Source organism: Suncus etruscus, chromosome 4 (assembly GCF_024139225.1).
Source record: "Suncus etruscus isolate mSunEtr1 chromosome 4, mSunEtr1.pri.cur, whole genome shotgun sequence".
Classification (NCBI taxonomy): Eukaryota; Metazoa; Chordata; class Mammalia; order Eulipotyphla; family Soricidae; genus Suncus; species Suncus etruscus.
In genome coordinates, this window is record NC_064851.1 from 46676633 (window position 1) to 46697897 (window position 21265).

General features: G+C 44.6%; 1 protein-coding gene and 1 pseudogene across 1 annotated transcript in view; one reads left to right on the plus strand and one right to left on the minus strand.

The window, feature by feature from the left end:
* Window positions 1-21265, minus strand: part of ABCA4 (ATP binding cassette subfamily A member 4) — a 168818-nt gene that overhangs the window by 41558 nt on the left and 105995 nt on the right. Inside the window, 8 exon segments of the mRNA XM_049772565.1 lie at window positions 6980-7028; window positions 7393-7598; window positions 14079-14163; window positions 15313-15506; window positions 16781-16918; window positions 17273-17412; window positions 18944-19075; window positions 20944-21118. Coding sequence (XP_049628522.1) covers window positions 6980-7028; window positions 7393-7598; window positions 14079-14163; window positions 15313-15506; window positions 16781-16918; window positions 17273-17412; window positions 18944-19075; window positions 20944-21118 — 1119 coding nt within the window.
* LOC126008105 (uncharacterized) lies at window positions 11204-11322 on the plus strand (annotated as a pseudogene).

Below are 21265 nucleotides of genomic sequence, written 5' to 3' on the forward strand. Positions count from 1 at the left end.
AGTGACAGAAAACACATGTTCTGGATTACTGATGCCATTGTTTCTTCTGTGCATTGGGTTTCCCTTATTTTTCTCTTTTATTTGGTGGGACAGGGACTCCCAATTTGTGATTAAGAGGCCTGAGGCCTCACTCATGAGTATTGGCCAAATGAATCAGCAGTTCAATTTTAAAGTTAGAGGATACAGGGCTCCTTGGGCTCTGTGATGCTGGGGATACCCCAGACCATTCCAAAGGAGAGTCCAGGGAGCACTTGGTCATTCCTGGGGGCAGGAAGGAGCATGTGGTGATGTGGATTAAACTTGGGCCCGGCACATGCCAGGCATGTGCCCTAACAGCTACACTCTCTCCTAGACCTCCCCATCATTTAAATCTGAGGCAGGAATGAAACAATAGTATAGTGGGTAGGGCACTTGCCTTGCATGCAGTTGACTTGGGTTCAATTCATATTGAACCATATATGATCCACTAATTCCCTGTACCCTGGCAGGAGTGATCTCTGAGCACAGAGCCAGGAGTAAGATATAAGTATTGCCAGGTAAGGCCTCCCCCCAAGATAAAAACAAAACAAAACAAGATAGAGTAAATCTTCAGCAAAGGGCCAAAGAGATAGCTCAAGGAAGTGCAGCATACACTTTGTGTGTGGCAACCCCATGTTGCAACCCCTTGCCAAATGGTTCCCGAGTAACACTGAACTGGCCCCTGAATCCTGTACTGGAAGTAAACCTTGAGCATTACCAGATATTGTCTCCAAAAATCAAACAGTAGCAAAATATCAAATCAGGTAAGTTAGTAAATATTTATTAAAATAAGTCTATTTTGCAGTATAAACAATATATAAACAAAATCACCAGCAATTATTTTAAATTATCTTTAGAATTTTATTTTATTTTGTTTTTTGTTTGTTTTGGGCCACACCTAGTGGTGTTCAGGGGTTACTTCTGGCTCTGTGCTCAGAAATTACTCCTGATAGGCTCAGGGGATCATATGGGATGCTAGGAATCAAACCTGGGTCAACCGTATACAAGAAAAATGCCCTATCCATTGTGCTATTGCTCTGGCTTCATCAATTCTCCATAGAATTTTAAAAGAATGAGATTGATAAAAATTCATGTGTCATATCCGAACTGCTAGAGATGGGCCCACGCTGCTGGAGTCCACGGGGCCTTGCAGGCAAGACTCTGACAAATATCACAGTCTTATTTAGTAGAAAAGTCCAGGCCTGGAGAGATAGCACAGCAGCGTTTGCCTTGCAAGCATCCAATCCTGGACCAAAGGTGGTTGGTTTGAATCCCGGTGTCCCAAATGGTCCCCTGTGCCTGCCAGGAGCTATTTTTGAGTAGACAGCCAGGGTGTGGCCAAAAAAAAAAAAGTCCTAGGCCAGGAGAAAGAAAAAGAGGGAGAGAGAGCTTGTCTTGGGACCATCCAACTGTCTCTTTCAAATGCCAGTCCTGGGGAGGATTTTATAGACTCAGCGGCCAATCACATTAGGATCTGATTTAAAGGAAAGGACCTCTTTTAAGTCTGTCTGCTGCTAGACTGTAGGACTAGATTTTAAAAGAATGCGATTGATCTAAATGCATGAACACAGAAATCTAAAGCATGTCGAAAAAACTCATGAGAATAAAGAATATGTGTTGTAAGATCATGATTATGTTAGAGGGCTGGAGAGATAGTATAGTGTGGTAAAGTGTTTGCCTGGCCCAACATCAATCCTCAGAACCCCATATTCCTGAGTGCAAAGTCAGGAATAGCTCCTGTGCATTATTGGGTATGGCCCACAAACAAACAAATAAAAACATATTTGTGTTAGAGAGTGCATATGGTATATGAGAAGAAAAGCACAATTTCAGATACACACACACACACACACACACACACACACACACACACACCCATACAAACATATACTGAGATCCACAAGGCTCTGAAAAAGAGCCCCCAGATGTTTGTTGAGATTTTTCACCCCAGAAGCAGAGCTGGCAAGGAGTGAGAAAAAAAGTAGAAAGGGAGACTTTTTGCATAGTCTGAACTTTTTTCTCCGGCCACACCCGTTCGATGCTCAGTGGTTACGCTTCTGTTGTTGTTGTTTTGTTTTTGTTTTTGAGTCACTCCAGGCAGCACTCAGGGGTTACTCCTGGCTCTATGCTCAGAAATCGCTCCTGGCAGGCTCGGGGGACCATATGGAATGCTGGGATTCGAACCATTGTCCTTCTGCATGAAAGGCAAACGCCTTGCCTCCATGCTATCTCTCTGGCCCCCATAGTCTGAACTTTTAAACAATAAAATATATTCGTGTGTTGCTGGTGTTCTTAAAAGAAAAAATAATCAGAGTTGGCTTGGGTCTTTCTAAAACCCGAGTCACTGAGAAATATCAGAAAGACTCAGGTCTTGTTGAGTGATAGGAGACAATGCCAATTTTGATTAGGTGCAGACCCTTGGCTAAGGGATAGTCTACACCTGATTCTCTCAAAGCTTAAAATGAGAGCCTTCCACAGGAGGTGCTATGGAAATGAAAGAAGCTAATATGTATGAATATGTCCTATAAGCTGCTGCAAGTTTGGTTCTTGGAATCCTCCTTTGTACCACTACAAATGCTTAATGCAGAACAGCTGGATGGGACATAACTTTGAAGAGTCGAGAAGATGGTAGATTAGGTTACAGCTGTTTTCCTTTTCTTTGTCCTTTTGTTGTTGGGGGGGGGGTTTAGGCCACACCCTGTAGTGTTCAGTATTTATTCCTGGCTCTGTACTCAGGGATCAATCTTGGTGATGCTCAAGGAACCACGTGGAATGCTGGGTATCCATGCCAACCCAGGTTAGCGACTTGCAAGGCAAGTGCTCTACCTTTTTTGTACTATTGCTTCAGCCCCACAGCTGCTTTCTTTGCCTTCTAGTGTTCCGCCAAAGAAGCTCAGCAGAGGTGGTGTTTGCATGGAATCCCTTCAGCCAACAGCCTTAGACACGACTTACCAGCAGTGGGAACTCAGAGGTAAGATTATTATTCTACACTACAGCCTCACCCTAGTCAAGCACCAAAGTTCCATCAAGTTCTCCAATCTCTTTTCCCTGAGCTGGACTGTGACACACATTTCACCACCGTCACCATCGCCTCTCCTCCTGTCTGTCCTGTGGCCTTTGCTACCTCACTGTGTAGAGGCGCAGTTCAGCCTGGAGCCCACAGCCCCACCAGGTCTTTGCAAAATCCCTTTACCGTTGGCTCTGCTGCCTTCTAGTGGTCACTGCTGCGAAATCTCCCCTTAGTTTTCAGCGCTAGTCCTCTTGGTACTTAAGCGGGTCATTCTAACTGGATCCAGTTTAAAAAATATAATTCCAAAGCATCCAATTTTTTTTTTAAAAATCTGAGAAATCTGTTTCATACACGGGCAGTGTGAAACAGAGGGTGCTAGATCGGCGAGCTCAGACACGGCGAGTTCAGGTGTCAGTATAGTGGGCCTGGTGGGCCCACTTTTCTTTCACTAGTTGGGCCAATTCCTGCCCTCTTCACTTCCTGAGGCTGCAGTGACAATACAAAGTGAGAGTGGGCATAAAGTGCTTTGTAAAGAATAAAGGAAAACATATGTTTGAGACAAGAGTTGATCTGTAAATGTAGAGGCCTAAATCTTGCCCAGATATCTCTGACTACAGAGTTGGCATCCATGAACTTGTTGTTTCCCTCAGCAGCCCCAGACAGTGGGTATATACGATAATTTTCTCCATTTTCCATTAGGAGTCTAATTTCCTACCTAAAGACAGTCCCTCAGCAGAGTACAGAGCTCAGGTTTGGTTGGCCAAACCTTCACCTCTACACTCATGGTCACTTGGGAATATCCTGGTCTATACCAGGTCACCCAACCTTCTGTCATTCCTCTCTTGAGAAGAATTTATTATCATTGTTATGTATTATCTTTTGGGGGGTGCACAACTGGCAGCACTCAAGCATTATTCCTGGCTCTGCACTCAAATATCACTCTTGGCAGGCTCAGAGAACCATATGAGATACTGGGGATCAAACTCGCTTTGGCAGCATGCAAGGCAAATGCCCTACCCATTGTGTGATTGCTTTGGTTCGAAGAAGACCTAATTATTAATAAGGGGTATTCTGTGTAGACAAAAGGCCATAATTTTTTAATCCAGTACAGCTTCTGATATAAGCTTGTACTCATTTATTCTGGTTTTAGCCAAATACAAATATTTGTCTTTGCGTGAGTTGAGAGAGTGCAACTTATGTGGCTACAAAGTTGGAAAGGAAAGTGAGTTCCTATGATAAGTTGCTCACCCTATCCAGAAGTATACCTGTCCTTTCTCCTTTTATAAGTAAGGGCAAGGACATTAGGCCACATCCATTAGTGCTCAGGGTTTACTCCTGGTTTTGTGTTCAGAAATCACATCACAAGAGTGTAATCAGGGGACCATATTCGGTGCTGGAGACAGAACCAGGGTCAGCTGTGTGTAAAGCAAATGCTTTTAGCTCAGTATTATCTCTCTAGCCTCTGTTCTCCTGTTCTACAGGATGGTCATTACATCTGCCTGATTCACGTGTTGCCTGGCTTAGAATGTTTCACCATGTAAAGTTCAAAGCTTAATGGATAAACTTCTAGGATCACTTACAAATCAAAATGAAAAATATTATCTTAAAAACTGGCACCAGAAATTCCACAGAAAGAAAACAGCTTTGCATGAGAAAACACCATGATATGCTATAGAGAGAAGGGAAGAGATGACCAATAATAGGAATCCAAGGTGGCAAATAAAAATTTCCACATAGTCTTGCAGTGAACAGGGGCAGATCATGGAGTGGAGAGAGAGAAGAAACAGGGCTACTATTTTACCAGTGTGTGGCTATTTCTTGTTTCCTCACAAATAGCTTATGCTGGGGCTGGAGAGATAGCATGGAGGTAGGGCATTTGCCTTTCATGCAGAAGGTCATTCGTTTGAATCCCGGCATCCCATGTGGTCCACCAAGCCTGCCAGGAGCGATTTCTGAGCATAGAGCCAGGAGTAACCCCTGAGTGCTGCCAGGTGTGACCCAAAAACCAAAACAAAAAACAAATAAAACCCAAATAGCTTGTGCTATGATAAAAATACAAACAAAAACAAAACCCCTCCTGTGTGTCCACCTTGTCATCCTCCACAACAAAACCTGGCATGCTCACAGCTGCTTTGTATAACCCTGAGTATTTTTGGTAGAAATCATGGAAGGGAACGGCTGGTACCTAGACTCACATATACAGAAGACTGCCCCCTAGAATTGATACAACTATGGTCCCCATAGTTTCAAAGATCCCAAGGGTAATGAGTGAGAGATTGAGGATTCAGAGTAATTTTAGCTCATTTCAAAGGACTCTTGGCTAGCAGTTAGATTATTGTTACTGTCAAGTTATCCCTAAGGTCTTTGCTGCTACGATTTATGCAAACCAGGGTGGATTAGCGGCATGTGGCACTAAAGGAAAAAATGTGAATGGTGACAGGGAAAAAATAAGAGATAAGAAGGTAGGAAGAAGAGCTCAGGGATTGGAGAGTCTGAACTCCTTAAGAATTTCATGAGTGGGGCAGAGTACAGTTGGTAGGGCATTTGCCTTAGTGCATGTGATTGACCTGAGTTTCATTCTGGTACCCCATATGATCCCCCGAGTCCACCAGGAGTACTTCCTTAGTGCAGAGCAAAGAGTAACCCCTGAATATTGCTGAGTATGGCCCCAAAACAAAACATAAATATAATTCCATTAAGATGGCTTGAGAAGTAAGTTGGTAGGGCACTTAGTGTTCATGCAGCTAACCTGGGTTCTATCCCCAGCATCCCATCTGGCCCTTTGAGCACTTCCGGGAGTGATCCTTGAGCATAGAGCGATGAATAAACCATAAGTACCACCAGATACGGCCCAGCCCCTCCCCAAAGAATTCCATTGAGGAACTGAGACATAGCATAGGGGTTAAAGATGCTTGCTTTGCACACTGCTAATTAGGGTTGAATCCCTGGAACTGCATAAGATTCCCCCAACTCCCACCAGGAATGATCCCTTAGCAGAGAGCCAGTTAATCTCTGACCACTGTCAGATGGGGTCCCAGAAAGAAACAGAATGAATCCCTTTGCAGGGCCCTGTTCCGTGGTGTGAAACACCTGCCTTGCAAGAGTGATGTTGCACCTTCGAGCCCTGGTTTGTTTCTAGTGTGATTTGCAGCAGAATGTGTGGCCCATCCCTTCTCCCCGAGTCAGATGTGTGGGAGCAGCGCCTCAGACTGCCCGACAGCCCCGCCCCCAGGCATCTTCATTGAGTACCACCAGGGAGGGGTTGACTTCCAGGAGGTGTGTGAATGCCCTAGTGATCCGCAGCAAGGAGTGTGTGGCCTCAAGGTGGACAACCACTGCAACTAAAGTGCTGAGTCTGAGCACCTGCACTTAATCAGCACCAATCAGGCAGAAAACGATCCCCAGTCACTGCAACAATGAAGGGATAGGGGGTGAAGGCAAAGTAAAGAATCCAAACTGTTCCAATTCAGATCTAATTCATTCTGGCATCCCGTTATAGAACAAAACATACTGAAACATATGTTATTTGGGGGTTAGATCAACACTACTGAGGAACATTTGCCTGCTTTGTGTTTCAGGATGTTTGTTTTTGTTTGTCTTTTTGTTTGTTTGTTTGTTTTGTTTTTGATTTCCAAGTGGTGCTCAGGGAACTGGTGAGAATCTGGTGATTCTTGGCCATAGTGAGCTCCTAGCTCAGAGCAAGGACCTAAGGAAGTGATGATCTATTGCTGGGGATACCCAGGTGACCCTGATGGCCGGGTAACCTGCAGGGTCAAAACCAGGACTGTACCTGGTGGTACTGGGAGTGGAGGAATATGTGGTGAAGGAAATAGAACTGGGTAGGGCAAATGTGTTCTAATTGCTATGCTATCTCCTGACCCCTGTGTTTTAGGAATTTTATTTTAGACTTTCAAGATAAAGTGGGGTGGGGTGGGGCGGGGTGCATCATACCAGCAAGTAGAAGTCCTGAGTCAGAATCCTCTGTGACTTTCAGAAAAATCTATCAAGAAGGACAAAAAAGACAATTTGTTTAGGCACTTCCCCACTCTCAGGAAAATCTACCTAATGCAAGCTGCATTTAGTTACGTATTGCCTCATAATGGGAAGAAACTACATTATAGCTCTTTATCTAAGAACACAGTCTTCTACAAATACAACAGTGTGTGGACTCTATGACCACAACTATGTAAATTATGTGTATGTGGACAAAGGCAGGAGGAAGTAAGCCAAAAATAAAGAGTGCTGCAATGCTCGGGGGAGGGAACTAGAGTTGTTTGCTTTTGCGAAACTTCCTTCGAGAGTTAGACTTTTGTAGAGACCCTTCTTCTGGCACCTACGGAAACTAGCCAGACTCCCTGCCTTACCTCTTCCAGAGGAGTGTCAGAAATCCCAAAACTGCTGAGCCCCAGGTCAGCGAGTGTCTCCTCCAGCTCTCTGAAAAGGCTGGCATAGGCTCTCTGCTTGAAGTTCTTATTTGGAAGAAGGAAGACAAGTTCTTGGCCAATGCATTCTACTAGCTTGGCCTCTGGAACGTGGTGGTGAACCATATCCGTCAGCTCATTCACATCCCCTAAGACAAGATAAAAAGAATTGACGTCAACTCTGTCCTCTGGAATCTGGAAGACTGCAAGATTGCCTAGGTCCCTCCTTGACTCGCTTGTCCCACTAGGGAAGGAACATTTTGCTTCTCCACAAAGACTCTTCAGAGGTCTTGCTGTTCCATCACATCACATCACATCTGTACCCCCATGGTGGGTACAGAGAGGGAGAAGCAAATGGAACAAAAGCAGCCTCCATTAATCAGCTAGAAGTTTTGTCACTATCCCTGTGCCAGCCTTTTCCCTTGTTAGTCAAATATTCTGTCTTTTAAAAGCTTCAGCACTGAGCAGGTCAGCTCCTAATTCCTTGATCTATACAAAGGGAAGATAACAGCACCTGCATTATTGTTATTTGTGAGGACTGAATGGATGAACATATATATCAAATATTTATATCTATATAAATTTAATATATAAATACAAGTTATAAATAAATTATAACATAAATTTAATAAATATATTTATATATCCATATATCTTAAATAGATATATATCTCAAATTCCTAGAGTCTGAGTGTGGGCTGTCACTAATGTCATGAACTTCATTTCAGTAAAAGAGCTTTCGTCATTATTATTGCTCATTTACCACCGTTCTCTAAGTAAAGTCAAAGTTGTTTTTGTATTTCAAGTCTGCCCTAAGTTACCTGGATCTAGTGACTAACCTGGCTATGAGCTCTGCCCTTCCTAGAACACATACCTTGTCTGGCCTAACTCTTCAAGAGGTGGTGCTATAGTTTTAGGAATTAAACCTTCCTTCCCTCCTCCCCCCCAACTCCCCCCAAACAACAACGTAATACTCAGCTGGCAGAAAAAAAAAAAAAAAAACCTTAAGAAGCTGTGGAGAGGGGCTGGCGAGGTGGTGCTAGAGGTAAGGTGTCTGCCTTGCAAGCGCTAGCCAAGGAAGGACCGTGGTTCCATCCCCCAGCATCCCATATGGTCCCCCCAAGCCAGGGGCAATTTCTGAGCGCTTAGCCAGGAGTAACCCCTGAGCATCAAATGGGTGTGGCCCGAAAAACCAAAAAAAAAAAAAATGAAGAAGTAGCTGTGGAGACAGGCCAGAGGACAAGTGGGTTCCTGACATGAGTATGGAAATATGTGGTGTATGGAAGTATCTAATGCTCTCAGACATTCATAATTGCATGTGATTCTTTAAAATTAAACACCCAGGTTTAAGAGTGTAAAGCAGCATTTGAAGAGATCGCTCCCTAGCACATTATTCTGAGAGGCAGGTTGAAGATGAGGAGTTGCTCTCAGAGCATGAATCATCCAGTGGAACCTCAGACCCTGGCCCACAATTCTTTTCCAAAATCCTTTGATCATCACAGTTCTACCCAAGTCCCTGATCCCTTGATGCTGAGGTACCATCTGCCATACATTAAAACACAGCTGCTGAACACATCACACTACAAGTCATGTATAGCTGGGACATGCTGTTCCTCATGCCTACTGAGAAATAGCTGTGGCAAAAGCTGGGCCAGCTGTACAATTTCACACACTCAGTATACCATATTTTTGTACTTCCATGGAACTCAACTATATAAAGACATAGCAGAGTTTACTAACAGCCTCTTGTGAGTCCACACAAGAAGCTGGCTTGGGCAGCCAGAGGGGACTGTATACCGTGAGCTTCCCAGGATATCACCTGCATAAGACTAAGCCTTCAAAATCAAACATGGAAGTATTGTTGCCTGATACAGAAGAAAAGCCCAGAGAATTAGGGGTACAGGCTGGGGGGCAGAGAAGGGGACCTAAAGGAAGAGCAAGACAAAATTCTAGAAAAAAAAATCAAAAAATGAAAATAAGCAAACTACTAGATAAATAATTCAAAGGAATGGTTATAAAGACAACAAACATGGGAAAAGAACAGATGAATTACAAAAATAAATCAAGGGCCAGAGCAGTGGCGCAAGGGGTAAGGTGTCCACCTTGCTCACGCTAGCCTAGGATGGACCATGGTTTGATCCCTGGGCATCCCATATGGTCCCTCAAGCCAGGAACTATTTCTGAGTGCATAGCCAGGAGTAACCCCTGAGCATCACTGGGTGTGGCCCAAAAACCAAAATAAATAAATAAAATGACACAAATAGAATTTGTAGAGCTAAAGAATACTATATTGTAGAACTGAAAAATACGAAGAGGAGGCTCATCAGTAGCCTGGATGAATCAAAGCTGCAGTAAGTGAGTAGTGAGAAGGAAGACAACATAATAAAAACTCATCTGGAGTAACAGAATAAAAAATATTTAAAAGGTAACCTGATACCTTAACAGACTCCTGGGACAATGTCAAAAGTAATGTTATTTATATTATGGTGGTCCTTGAAGGAGAAGAAGAGAGAGGGTCAAAAATTATTTGAGTCATAAAAATTTATAACTAAAACATTCTCCAATTGGGGAAGAAACTAGACATCTAGGTATAGGAAAGCCAGAAAGTTTCAAATAAGAGATCTAAGCCAAGGTATATTGTAATTCAAATAGCCAAAGTTCAGTACAAGCAGAGGCCAAAGAGCACAGTGATAGGGCGATTGCCTTGTATGTGGCAGACCCGGGAGGGACCCAGTTCAATTCCCGGCATCCCAGCCTGCTGGGGTGATTTCTGAGTGCAGAGCCAGGAGTAAACCCCTGAGAGCCGCTGGATGTGGCCCAAAAACCAACCAATCAATCAATAAAAAAAAAAGTAGCACAGGGGAAAACAGACTCACATTCAAAGGAAACCCTCATAATATCATCAGCAGATATTTCAGCCGAAAACTTAATATATCAAGTTTACCCCTCCCCAAAGACAAATGCTAATTTTACCTGAATGGTGAGACCCTCCCACAGCTGGGAGGGACCTGGGGTTGGTAATTAGAGTGACCTGGGGGAAGGGGAGGAGCAGATGCAGCAAGCAGAGATGAGCGACAGCATGGATGCAAAGGAGCAAGAAAAAGGCTGTTTAGCTTAGAAGCCATGTGAGATATGCACATGGCGATTAGGCTTTATAATAAAGCTGGATGTCTCCTGAAACTTCATCCGACTGCTGTGGATCATTTCTTCGCCATCATTGTGCACCTATAGACCTGCCAGGACATAGGGCTGCAGGCGCCAGGCCAGGTGGAGAAAGGTCTCACCATCCATCCTCCATCCATCTACACTACTAGGACTCTTTATAATTAATAATTAATTCAACACCAAGTATGGGGCCAGAGCAATAGCACAGCGAGCATCCCATATGGTCCCTCGAGCCTGCCAGGAGTGATTTCTGAGTGCAGAGCCATAAGTAACCCTTGAGCGCTGCTGGGTGTGCCCCCATCCCCCCAAAAAAACCCCAAACAAATAAAAAAAAGAACATGTCAAGTAAAAGGAGACATGGGAAGACATACTATTCAATACTGAAAGGGGAAAATTTTTCACCCACCAAAAAGACCATACCTGGTTGGTTGACATTCAGAAAAGATTAAGAGTTGCCCAGGTAAACAAAGGTTAACATTGTGTAAATAGATCTTAAAAATTTTGTAAATGGATCTTACAAAAAAATGTTAAAAGAATTTTCTTAAATTGAAAAGTCATAGTAATAACAAACATCATAAACCTACTTATGGTCTATGGCCGTACCACCCTAAACTTGCCCGATCTTTTCTGATCTTGGAAGCTAAGCAGGGTCGGGCCTGGTTAGTACTTGGATGGGAGACTGCCTGGGAATACTGGGTGCTGTAGGCTTACAAAAATAAATAAATAAATAAACCTACTTATGAACCTACTGCTATTTTATTGAAAAAGGCAAATATGCTATAAAAGCATTGGCTCCATTCCTATATAAAGAGACATGCAAATTTAAAGTAAAAGGTGTAGAATTAATAAAAAACTATTCTTTAAATATAAACAACACCTATAAGATAAAATGTAAATTGAGACACCAAAATGATAAAATGTTGGGGGAATGTTGTTTGAAGAACTGGAGAGATAATACATAAGTTGATGTGCTTGCTATGCACCATTGGTAGCAAACCCTGAATATGGGTAGAGTCATAAGTAACCCCTGAGCATTGCTGGGTATGACCAAATCCCCATCCACCCTCTGCCTGCAAATTCAGAATATAATCACATGTAAGTAGCTCTCAACAGAAATCAGAACATTGTACGCATAGAAAGTTATGTTAGAAGTGGGGCCAGAGGGTCTGGAGAGATAGCACAGCGGCATTTGCCTTGCAAGCAGCCGATCCAGGACCAAAGGTGGTTGGTTCGAATCCCGGTGTCCCATATGGTCCCCCATGCCTGCCAGGAGCTATTTCTGAGCAGACAGCCAGGAGTAACCCTTGAGCACCACCGGGTGTGACCCAAAAAACAAAAAAAAAAAGAAAAGAAAAAAAAGAAGTGGGGCCAGAGTGATAGCACAGAGGTAGGGCATTTGCCTTGCATGTGGCTGACCCGGGACAGACCAGGGTTCAATCCCCGGGGTCCCATATGATCCCCCTAGTCAGGGGTGATTTCTGAGCGCACAGTCAGGAGTAACCCCTGAGTGTCACCGGGTGTGGCCCCCAAAACCAAAAAAAAAAAAAAAAAGAAAGAAAGTTATGTTAGAACCTCTTGGTAAACATAAAACCAAATCTTAAAGTATAAAGATAAAAAGAAAATGAACAATCAAACCCACAAACCTAAACAACAGACTGAAAGCTATCAGAAGGGAAGAAGGACGGGGGAAACATATGAATGGAAATTAACTGTAAGGTAGTGGGTGGAGACTATACTTGGGGAGGGGACTAGCATGTAATATATACAATTGTCAAATTCTAATTCCACACACTGGAAACTGAGGTTACTTCGAAAGTAATCAAAATAAGCGCGCAAGTACAAATGACCCATACAGAGAGGTCCTGTGACTTTCCATCCAACTTTTGTGCCTGGCTGGAACTGGAAAATTGGTTTCACATCCAACCTGCAAATCAGACTCAATTGTTTTGGGTTCAGGGATGACTTCATCAGGACGCTGAGAGCTTCTTGCCTGAGGAAGCCTTTATGCCCCCAAGAGCTCTCAGGGATCACATTCATTGTTCTCTTAGGAAGGAAATTGAGCCTGAGGCTGCTGGATTCCCAGGAATTAAGTCTTAGATGTGTGTCAGTCTTTCCAGAGGTTGACCTAGCAGGTACATCAGCTTTCAGCAACTGGTAAAGGGTCTGTGAATGAGTGAAGGATTTGAATCACTGGTGGTGAGATGCTTTCTAAGGAGTTAACTGGGGTTAAAATGTTCTATCTTTTCTTATTTGGGACTTGACTAGTGATTGTGCTTCCTACCAATCACAACATCCTTATTCTACTCAGAGAAAACAAAACTCTCACTTAGAAATAAAGCAATATTGGGGAGGGGTGAGACCATGGCTAGCCTTATTTTCAACTTGACTTTGAATCACCAGAGTAATTAATCTTAGTAGGATTCCCCCACCCCCCCCCGCCTTTTTTTTTTTAAAGGACCAATTTCCTGACCTGGATTCCTCCTGGTCAGAAATGTCAGAATGCAGGGTGGGACCCAAGCCAGGCAGGCTGGGAAAAAGCCACAGGAATGTCCTGGTGTAAGAATATGTTCATGTTTGTTACAGACCCCTGTCACTGCAAAGAGAAGATGAGAGGTTGAATAGGATGCCACTTTGGCATTTTCCATCAACTTTCAAACAGAGCACATAAATATTGCTGACTTTTCTTATCTCATCAGGTCTTAGTGAATGCCTGAGTTAGAAAAAAATGTTCATGCTACATTTTTTTTTCTTTGACTTGCAGATACTTTGCCCTTCATTCACTTGGGTCAGTATCTAGGTTTGGTTCTGGAATCTGGAATCTGGAATCTCATAGGACAAGTGTTTACCATGAAAGTTTCTCTTTTGCATCTCCCTGGAGTTGAGGGTACAGGTTAATGCCCCCCTCATCTAAGGGGGGGCTTGTTGAAAAACTGGCAATCTAAGGAAAAAATTAAGAGTAAAACTAAGACTCTGGCATTTTACTGACATGGTTTCTTCTAAGGAGAAAGTTTAGAGAGTGTAGCAGGGACCTACAGCGTTCCCTGGACTTGAATCTATCAGCACGAGGCAATCGGACCTAAAAAGCTCAGCAAGAGGGCTGCAGGTCACAGAGGTGCCACCAGAGGGCTCCACCTCCCCCCTCTTCCCAGACACTAAGGAATGTGGTCTGGACTCAGGGCAAAAGGACTCCAGGCGTGGAGGCTTAATATGGGCAAGTGTGCAGATTGAACAAAGACTGAATTCCTCATTAAAGGGAGGGACTCTTAAACCGGGACTTTCGAAATTGCCTTGGTCCTAGAAAGAAGTAAGAAATGTGGAGGAAAAGGCAGGCTATTGTGTGATCAGGGGCCTGGGAAATAGTGTCCTTTCTTCGCTCCCTCTGAAATGCAGGATACACAATACATCAGTGATGCCAAGAGACAGGACCAGATGAGAACCCGTGTCGGAATTGCCCCAGTTCTTACCATCCAGAACTTGTTCCAGACTCCTGTCATCTGGGCAGGCTGGACATGCTCCGGAGCAGCTGGGAGATGTGCAGACGTGGGCTCCCTGCAACAGGTACAGCATCAGAGAGCATTTCTTCGAGATCATAGCCTTCATTCTCATGGGCTTACTGTGTTTCTCCCCTCTCTTTTAGGCTCCACACATATTTTGAGAATGTACCTGCTTGATTTTTCTCCTGGAGAGTGTGTGATAGGCTCTGAGAGAAAAGAAAGCTCAGAGGGTCCCTTTGGTTTCTCATTCATTAGGGATTGGCTATCAGATCTGTCTGTGCAAGACCTCCTGCTCCTCCTTTTCAAGAGTGCATGCCAGGCTGTGAAAAGCAACCCAGGGCAGGAACACACCAGAGCAGCCACTTAAACTATGGATGCTCGGGCATGAATAACGTGTGACATGAATATGTGTGGAGCCTGCTTTTGCAGAGATCTGCACACTTACAATAGCTTAGTTCATGCATTTCCCCCACCTCCTTAGTGACATAAGTAGACAGGGTCCAGCTCATGTGGAAAGAAACCAGCAATATCCAGGAAAAGGTCATTCATCTGGGATGACAGTTTGTCTACCTCCTGGCCAAAGCTGAACTGACCCTCTCCATTCATTGAAGTAGTCTCTGGTGGTTGGTATTTTTGGCTTTATTGTTTTAAGGGACTGTTCCTAAGGAGCCTTTTCCTAGCTTTCATTTGCCAGTAGGACACTAATGTTAGGATAAAGGAAAAACAACCTTAAACAACTCTTTGTAAAATTGCATGGTCTTGCAGGTTCTCTTCCATGACATACCAATCATGCATGTAATTTTAGGTTTCAGAGTATAAAAGACTGTAGTCAGAGTATAAAAAACTGTAGTTTTGGGGAGAGAAAGATGGTACAAAAGATAATAAGCTTGTCTTGCCTATAATCCACCCAGTTTGGATCGCAACTTCCAGCCAACAGTGATCTCTGAGTGCAGAGCCAGGAATAAGCCCTGAGCATTTCTGGGTGTCCTCTATGCTCCCCAAAGCTGCCCCTCCAAAGTCCCTCATTGTTTCATTTGAGCTTAAACAGCTTTGTGGGCAGTTTAGAATCATTGTCAAATCCTGCAAATACTCAGAAACCAAGCCTAGGCACCCTGTTTGCCTAATAGGCATGAAGTGAAGCAGCCATGAGTGAACCTGCACAAACGTGCACCTGCTCTCCGCACAAACATGCACAGGTGCGTACCTGGCAGCCTCTCCTTTGGCCCTGCACGGTTTTCATTCTGCGCACCAAGGTCAAGTAGAAGCCAGTGCCAAAGCAGCTCTTCAGGAAGAGTGGGGTCCCTGAGCAGTAGAGCTTTCCTTGGGAAATAATGGCAATGCGATCTCCGAGAAGGTCAGCCTCATCCATGTGGTGAGTGGACATGATGATGGTTCTGCCTGCAAGAGCAGGGGCCAAGGAAAGATCTGGCTAGTCTCAGCCCAGCTGGACAGGAATGGACATGATTGTGAAACCCAGGAATTCTTAAAACCAGTATCATGCAGTGAAGTCCAGAACACTTGAGAAATTACAACAGCAACTCATGTTTTTACAGCAAAGCATCTCTGTATACATATCTCTTCATCAGGTAGAGGGTCAGATTCTATTTAATCACCAGCTCTGGGACATTTATTTCTAAAAAGCATCCTTTGAGTTCTAGACCAGTGTTTCTCAACCCTACTTCTTACCATGGATCTCTTCCAATCTTGTTCCTTTCCTGTGGCTTCCTGATCCTATCAATTGAACCCTAGTCTTATGTGTGGCTCCTCTTTTATGCAGTTTCACCTGTGTCCCTTTGAAATATATGGGGTCCCAAAGGGAATATATAGCTATCAATTGAAAAGTACTATACTCTGGATCATTAAGCACTGCAATTATAATCTTTGTAAATTATGTATGCATGTACCATATACATGCACAAAAACACACACTCTCATACTCAACTGATTCTGAACTCTTTCTCAGATTGAACTGACATAATGAAGATGTCATTAAAAATAAGTAGTGGGGCCGGAGAGATAGCACGGAGGTAGGGCATTTGTCTTGCATGCAGAATGATGGTGGTTGGAATCCTGGCATCCCATATGGTCCCCTGTGCCTGCCAGGGTCGACTTCTGAGCATAGAGCCAGGAGTAACCCCTGAACATCACAGGGTGTGGTCCAAAAACAAACAAGCAAACAGAAAATGTAGTAATGAAGAGTGCTGCCTGCTCTTTCTTCTAAATCTTTGCCTACTGGTTGGAAGGTGGCCTACTTGCTAGATAGATGAAGAAATGTCCCATTATGGGATAATTTCCATGGCAGCAGTCTAGTGGAATACTGAAATCAAGCACAATACTCTTGTAGTCTAGAGTGGTTAGCTGAGAGCTATGGAATTTCTTGAGATGTTTATAGGCGACTGGACCTCTGGGTCTTGGAGAGGAATTTCACCCAGAGCTGCACCCTTTGTTTCAGACAAGAGGGCTGCACATCGGAAGCACTCTCTAGACTATTTTAGGAATCTGGCAGCTCTATCAGTGACTCCTCAGGAGATCCATCAGGAAACTTTACCTGGAACTTAGATTCATCCAATACTTATAAAGCCCCACGTGCATGTGCTTATGTCAGTGTCATACTCAGTTGCAAAACACCAGGGCTGTAGGAACCACAGTGAGGACACAGGCAAAGCCATTACCTTTGCGATACTTCAGGAGCAAGTTCCAGATAGAACGTCTGGAGTAGGGGTCCACCCCAGCAGTGGGTTCATCCAGAACCACCACCTTTGCATCACCCATAAAAGCTATAGCCACGGACAACTTTCTCTGCATGCCACCTAGAAGTATAAGGGTGAGGTCACAAGAGCCATGAAAGACAAAGAGAAAGGCTCAGTTTGTTGCTGTCTACTTTGATGGTTTTTCATATCCAAAACCTGAGTGGTGGAAAGCCTAGGAAATGGCCACTCCATCTCTAAAACTAGACCAGTTTGGAATAGTAAGCTATCCTCCCATATTAGCCAAGTCTCAAAGAGCAAATAACAGCACAGAGTTCCACATAGAAGTGATCTTTAGGGGGCTGTTCTGAGATGCCCAGAATAAATTTAGAGTTCTGTAACTCTCTGCCTGCCCTCACCACTACCCTTTTAATTGGGAACCATGGATTAGCTGCCTATAAACCCAATACCAGGCACCTGAGAGATCCTGTGCTTCTTCATTCCTCTTGTAGTGAAGGCCCAGGTCCCCCAACATGGTTTCCATCTCTAGCTTGGCTTTTCCTGTGGACTTCCCGTTCAGTTGTGCGTAGAAGAGGAGGTGCTCAGCCACTGTGAGGCTGTGGGGACAGGACAGTAGAAAAGGCCATGGGCTTAGCAGTGTCATTTCTAGTCATGTATCATACAGAAGCTATGAGGGTAGAGAAGAGAGATTTAGCAAGTAAGGGGTTACTCCGGACTCTGTGCTCAAAAATCAGAAATCGCTCCTGGCAGGTTCTGGGAACCATATGGAATGCCAGGAATCGAACCCAGGCCTGTCCCGAGTCGGCTGCACGCAAGGCAAGCTCCCTACTACTGTGTTATCTTTCCTGCCCCAGCAAGTAAAATTTTTGATCATGGTGTCTTTTTGTTTTGCAGGATCAAGAAATAAATATAATAAACAAAATATTAATAAAAAGAGATACTTCAGGATTGGAGATGTGATACAGGGTTTAAGTGCTTGCCTTGCATGTGGCTGATATAATTTTATCCTTTGCACTGAGCACAGAGCTGGAAGTAACTGCCACTTTTATAGCCAGAAGTAAATAAAAGTTAGAGGGGAAAAAGAAATAGAAAGTCCTGAAACCTCAGTTATATCTCTAGCTTGGCTTTCCCTGTGGACTTCCCTTTCAGTTGTGCGTAGAAGAGGAGGTGGTCAGCCACTGTGAGGCTGTGGGGACAGGACAGTAGGAAAGGCCATGGGCATTTACCTTGCCTATGGTTATGTCAGGCTTGATTCTGATACAACACACACACACACACACACACACACACACACACACACACACACACACACCTTGAGCCCTTTAGAAGAGAGCAATAAGTGCAGAGCCAGGAGAAAGCCCTGAGCACTGCCAAGTGTGGCCCCCAAATAAAAACCAACAATAAGGGGGCCGGAGAGATAGCATGGAGGTAAGGCATTTGCCTTTCATGCAGGAGGTCATCGGTTCGAATCCCGGCGCCCCTTATGGTCCCCTGTGCCTGCCAGGAGCAATTTCTGAGCCTGGAGCCAGGAATAACCCCTGAGCACTGCCGGGTGTGACCCAAAACACACACACACACACACACACACACACACACACAAAAAAAAACAGTAAGTTTTCAAAGCCTGATTTAAGGGGGGGGAAACAATGGTTCCCCATCTTTTGGTCCTAAGTTCAGCAAAGTCACAGCAAGCAATCCATCTAGAGACAAGGAGTTTCACTCTGAGCAGGAAGACCTCAGCTTGGAGTAATGCAGTTCAGTTCCATATTCTGAGGGCTATTGTCATTGTGAGTAGGACAAAGGACCTCAACCAGGAGCACAACCAGGGCCAGAGATAGTGCAGGAGATAAGGCTCTTGCCTTGCATGCAGCTGATCCTGTTTTGATCTCCAGTATTGCATATAATGCCCCAAGCCCTGCCAGAGGTCACTCCTGAGCACAGTCAGGAAGGCTCCTGAGAACTGCTGTGTGGTCCACTCCTCCCCACCATTCCATATAAATATGTAAACAGAGGTAACTAGACAGGAGCATCATGTCCTTTCCCAGAGTTGGTACCCCTGAGATGGACTCAGAGAGAGGCAGAGTGAGGAAAGGGGGTGGAGAGGATCTCAGTTCTTGTTCTGCTTACTGGTGGAAAAGGATGTTGTGTTGTGGACATAGGCCAAGGCTCTGCCGAATTTCATCCAGGTTGCTCTCAATGTCCTTTCCCCCAATAAGCACAGTCCCCAGTGTTGGTGGCAACAGACCCGTCAGGATGGACCTGTCAAGAAGAGGAATCATTGTCAGAAAAGAGGAACTGTAAGGAGTAGCCCCAACCCAAGGTAGGGAGGAATCTAACAGTGACTCTTGCCCTCACCTCTCAGTGAAACCAATCATCAGGGAGGTAAGTTTTCAATGGGACTTAGTACTCTTAAAGTGTAGTCCCAGGGGCCAGAGAGATAGCACAGCGGCGTTTGCCTTGCAAGCAGCCGATCCAGGACCTAACGTGGTTGGTTTGAATCCTGGCATCCCATAAGGTCCCCCGTGCCTGCCAGGAGCTATTTCTGAGTAGATAGCCAGAAATAACCCCTGAACACCACCAGGTGTGGCCCAAAAACAAAAAAGAAAAAAGATCATTTTGGGATAAAAAAAAAGTGTAGCCTCAGGCCCTGATACCCAGAACTGCATCTGCCTGCTGGTTCAGTAGTGGTCACTGAAAGACCTTCTAGATGCCTGGTTGTAGACTGTTCCCATGCAGCAAAAGATGTTCCCCAACTCAGTCCCACTGCTCTTGGTACCATAGGACCCAATCAAAGATATTCGATGCCTGACTAATGTTCTTCACTGAGTCACCAGTTCAAAGACCCCGAAAAGGTCTTGATGGTAAGAATCCCAGAGGTATTCCATATGTATGCATTGACGACCGACGAGGTGTGAGGATTGCCACCCACCAGATCATCTTTAGAACAAAATAGGAAAGAACCCTGATTGCAGTGTTGGGCTTTTTATTGTTGCTGTTAAAATTGAAAAATCATAATACCCATCCCATGGGACTATGGTGAGGCTTCAATGAGCTGATACCTGTTCACTTAGAACAGTACCAGAATAAGTGGCACTCTAAAATAGTATCACTCTTTTATCCCACATTGTGTTTCAACACCCAAGGGAAATTGTAATTCAGCGACAATGAAGTCATCTGTTTGCCTTGAGGAGTCCTTGGCTTCTGTGGACTCCGACCATATTTAGGTAATAAGGGGACAGGTCAGTTAAAGCTCTCCCATCCGGGCCTGTCCTCAAGTTCAGATACTATCTCTGGCTATTGGAACTTTTACTGAGAATCTGAAATTCTCTTGTTGATCAACCACTAGAGGGAAACAGATCCAAATATAATGGCACCAACCCCACATTCCGTTCACACTGAACCGCCCTCAGAGAACATTCCATCGCAGGGTGGACACGGCTGTTCCTTCCTGGGGCTCTGGAAGAAGCCAAAGGACTTAAAACTGTGTATCTCACGGTCTCTGACCCCTTGACAGGGCGCCTCGGTGGCTCCGTGGGAAACCCCAACAGGCCATACACTCTACAGCAGAGGGTGCTAGGGAATCTTCAAAGAGTGTTGGGACATCTAAATGTGAGTCTTCAATTCCCTAGAAGTTAACACACTTTCTATTTTTTCTCACAGGTAGGGTAAAGAATGTTCCTGGCAAACAAGTCACACTCTAGTGGCAAAGGGCCTGTGCCAGATGGGCCTGACTCTATCTCCACCACTGATGGCAGAAATGCTGCTGAGGTATGTGTTGGAGGGAGGGGAATGCAGGACCAGATTTAAATGAGAGTTGAGGGAGTTTCTGACTCTTGATCCCTGTAACCATTACTATTTGGTGAGCTTGGGAAAGTCATTTAAGTTCTTCAGAGTCCATACTGCCAGATCACCCAGGGCAGGGCAACACTTAGCCCACCAGCTTCTCATGAGCAAATGATGTGTGTGAGTGATTTGTGACTACCTCGGTGCTCTCTGAGCATTCTTGGATCAGTCTCTGCTAGTCACTGAAGGGTAGAGGCGGAGAGCAAAGGGTAGTTCACAGGGGAAGAAGAGAAAAAAGATGATGAGGCAGAAAGGCATGCCAGCCTCTTTGCCCAGAGACTCACAAGGTGGTAGTTTTCCCCGCTCCATTGTGACCAAGGAGTGCAGTGATCTGGCTCTCGTAGAAGGTAATGTTGAGGTGATCCACGGCTGGCCTGCCATTGGGTTCAAAAATCTTGACGAGATTCTTCACACAGACGCCAGGCACTAAGCCTGGAAGCTCATGTTCGAAGAAGGAGCCTTAGAGGGGGTGAGAAAAAAGAAAAGAGATGAAAGTCTGGAGAGGTAGTGCAAAGGTAAAGCACTTGCCTTGCACATAGCTGACCTTGGTCTGATCCCGGCACCTCTTATGGTCCCTTGAGTAGCACCAGAAGTGTTCCCCAATAC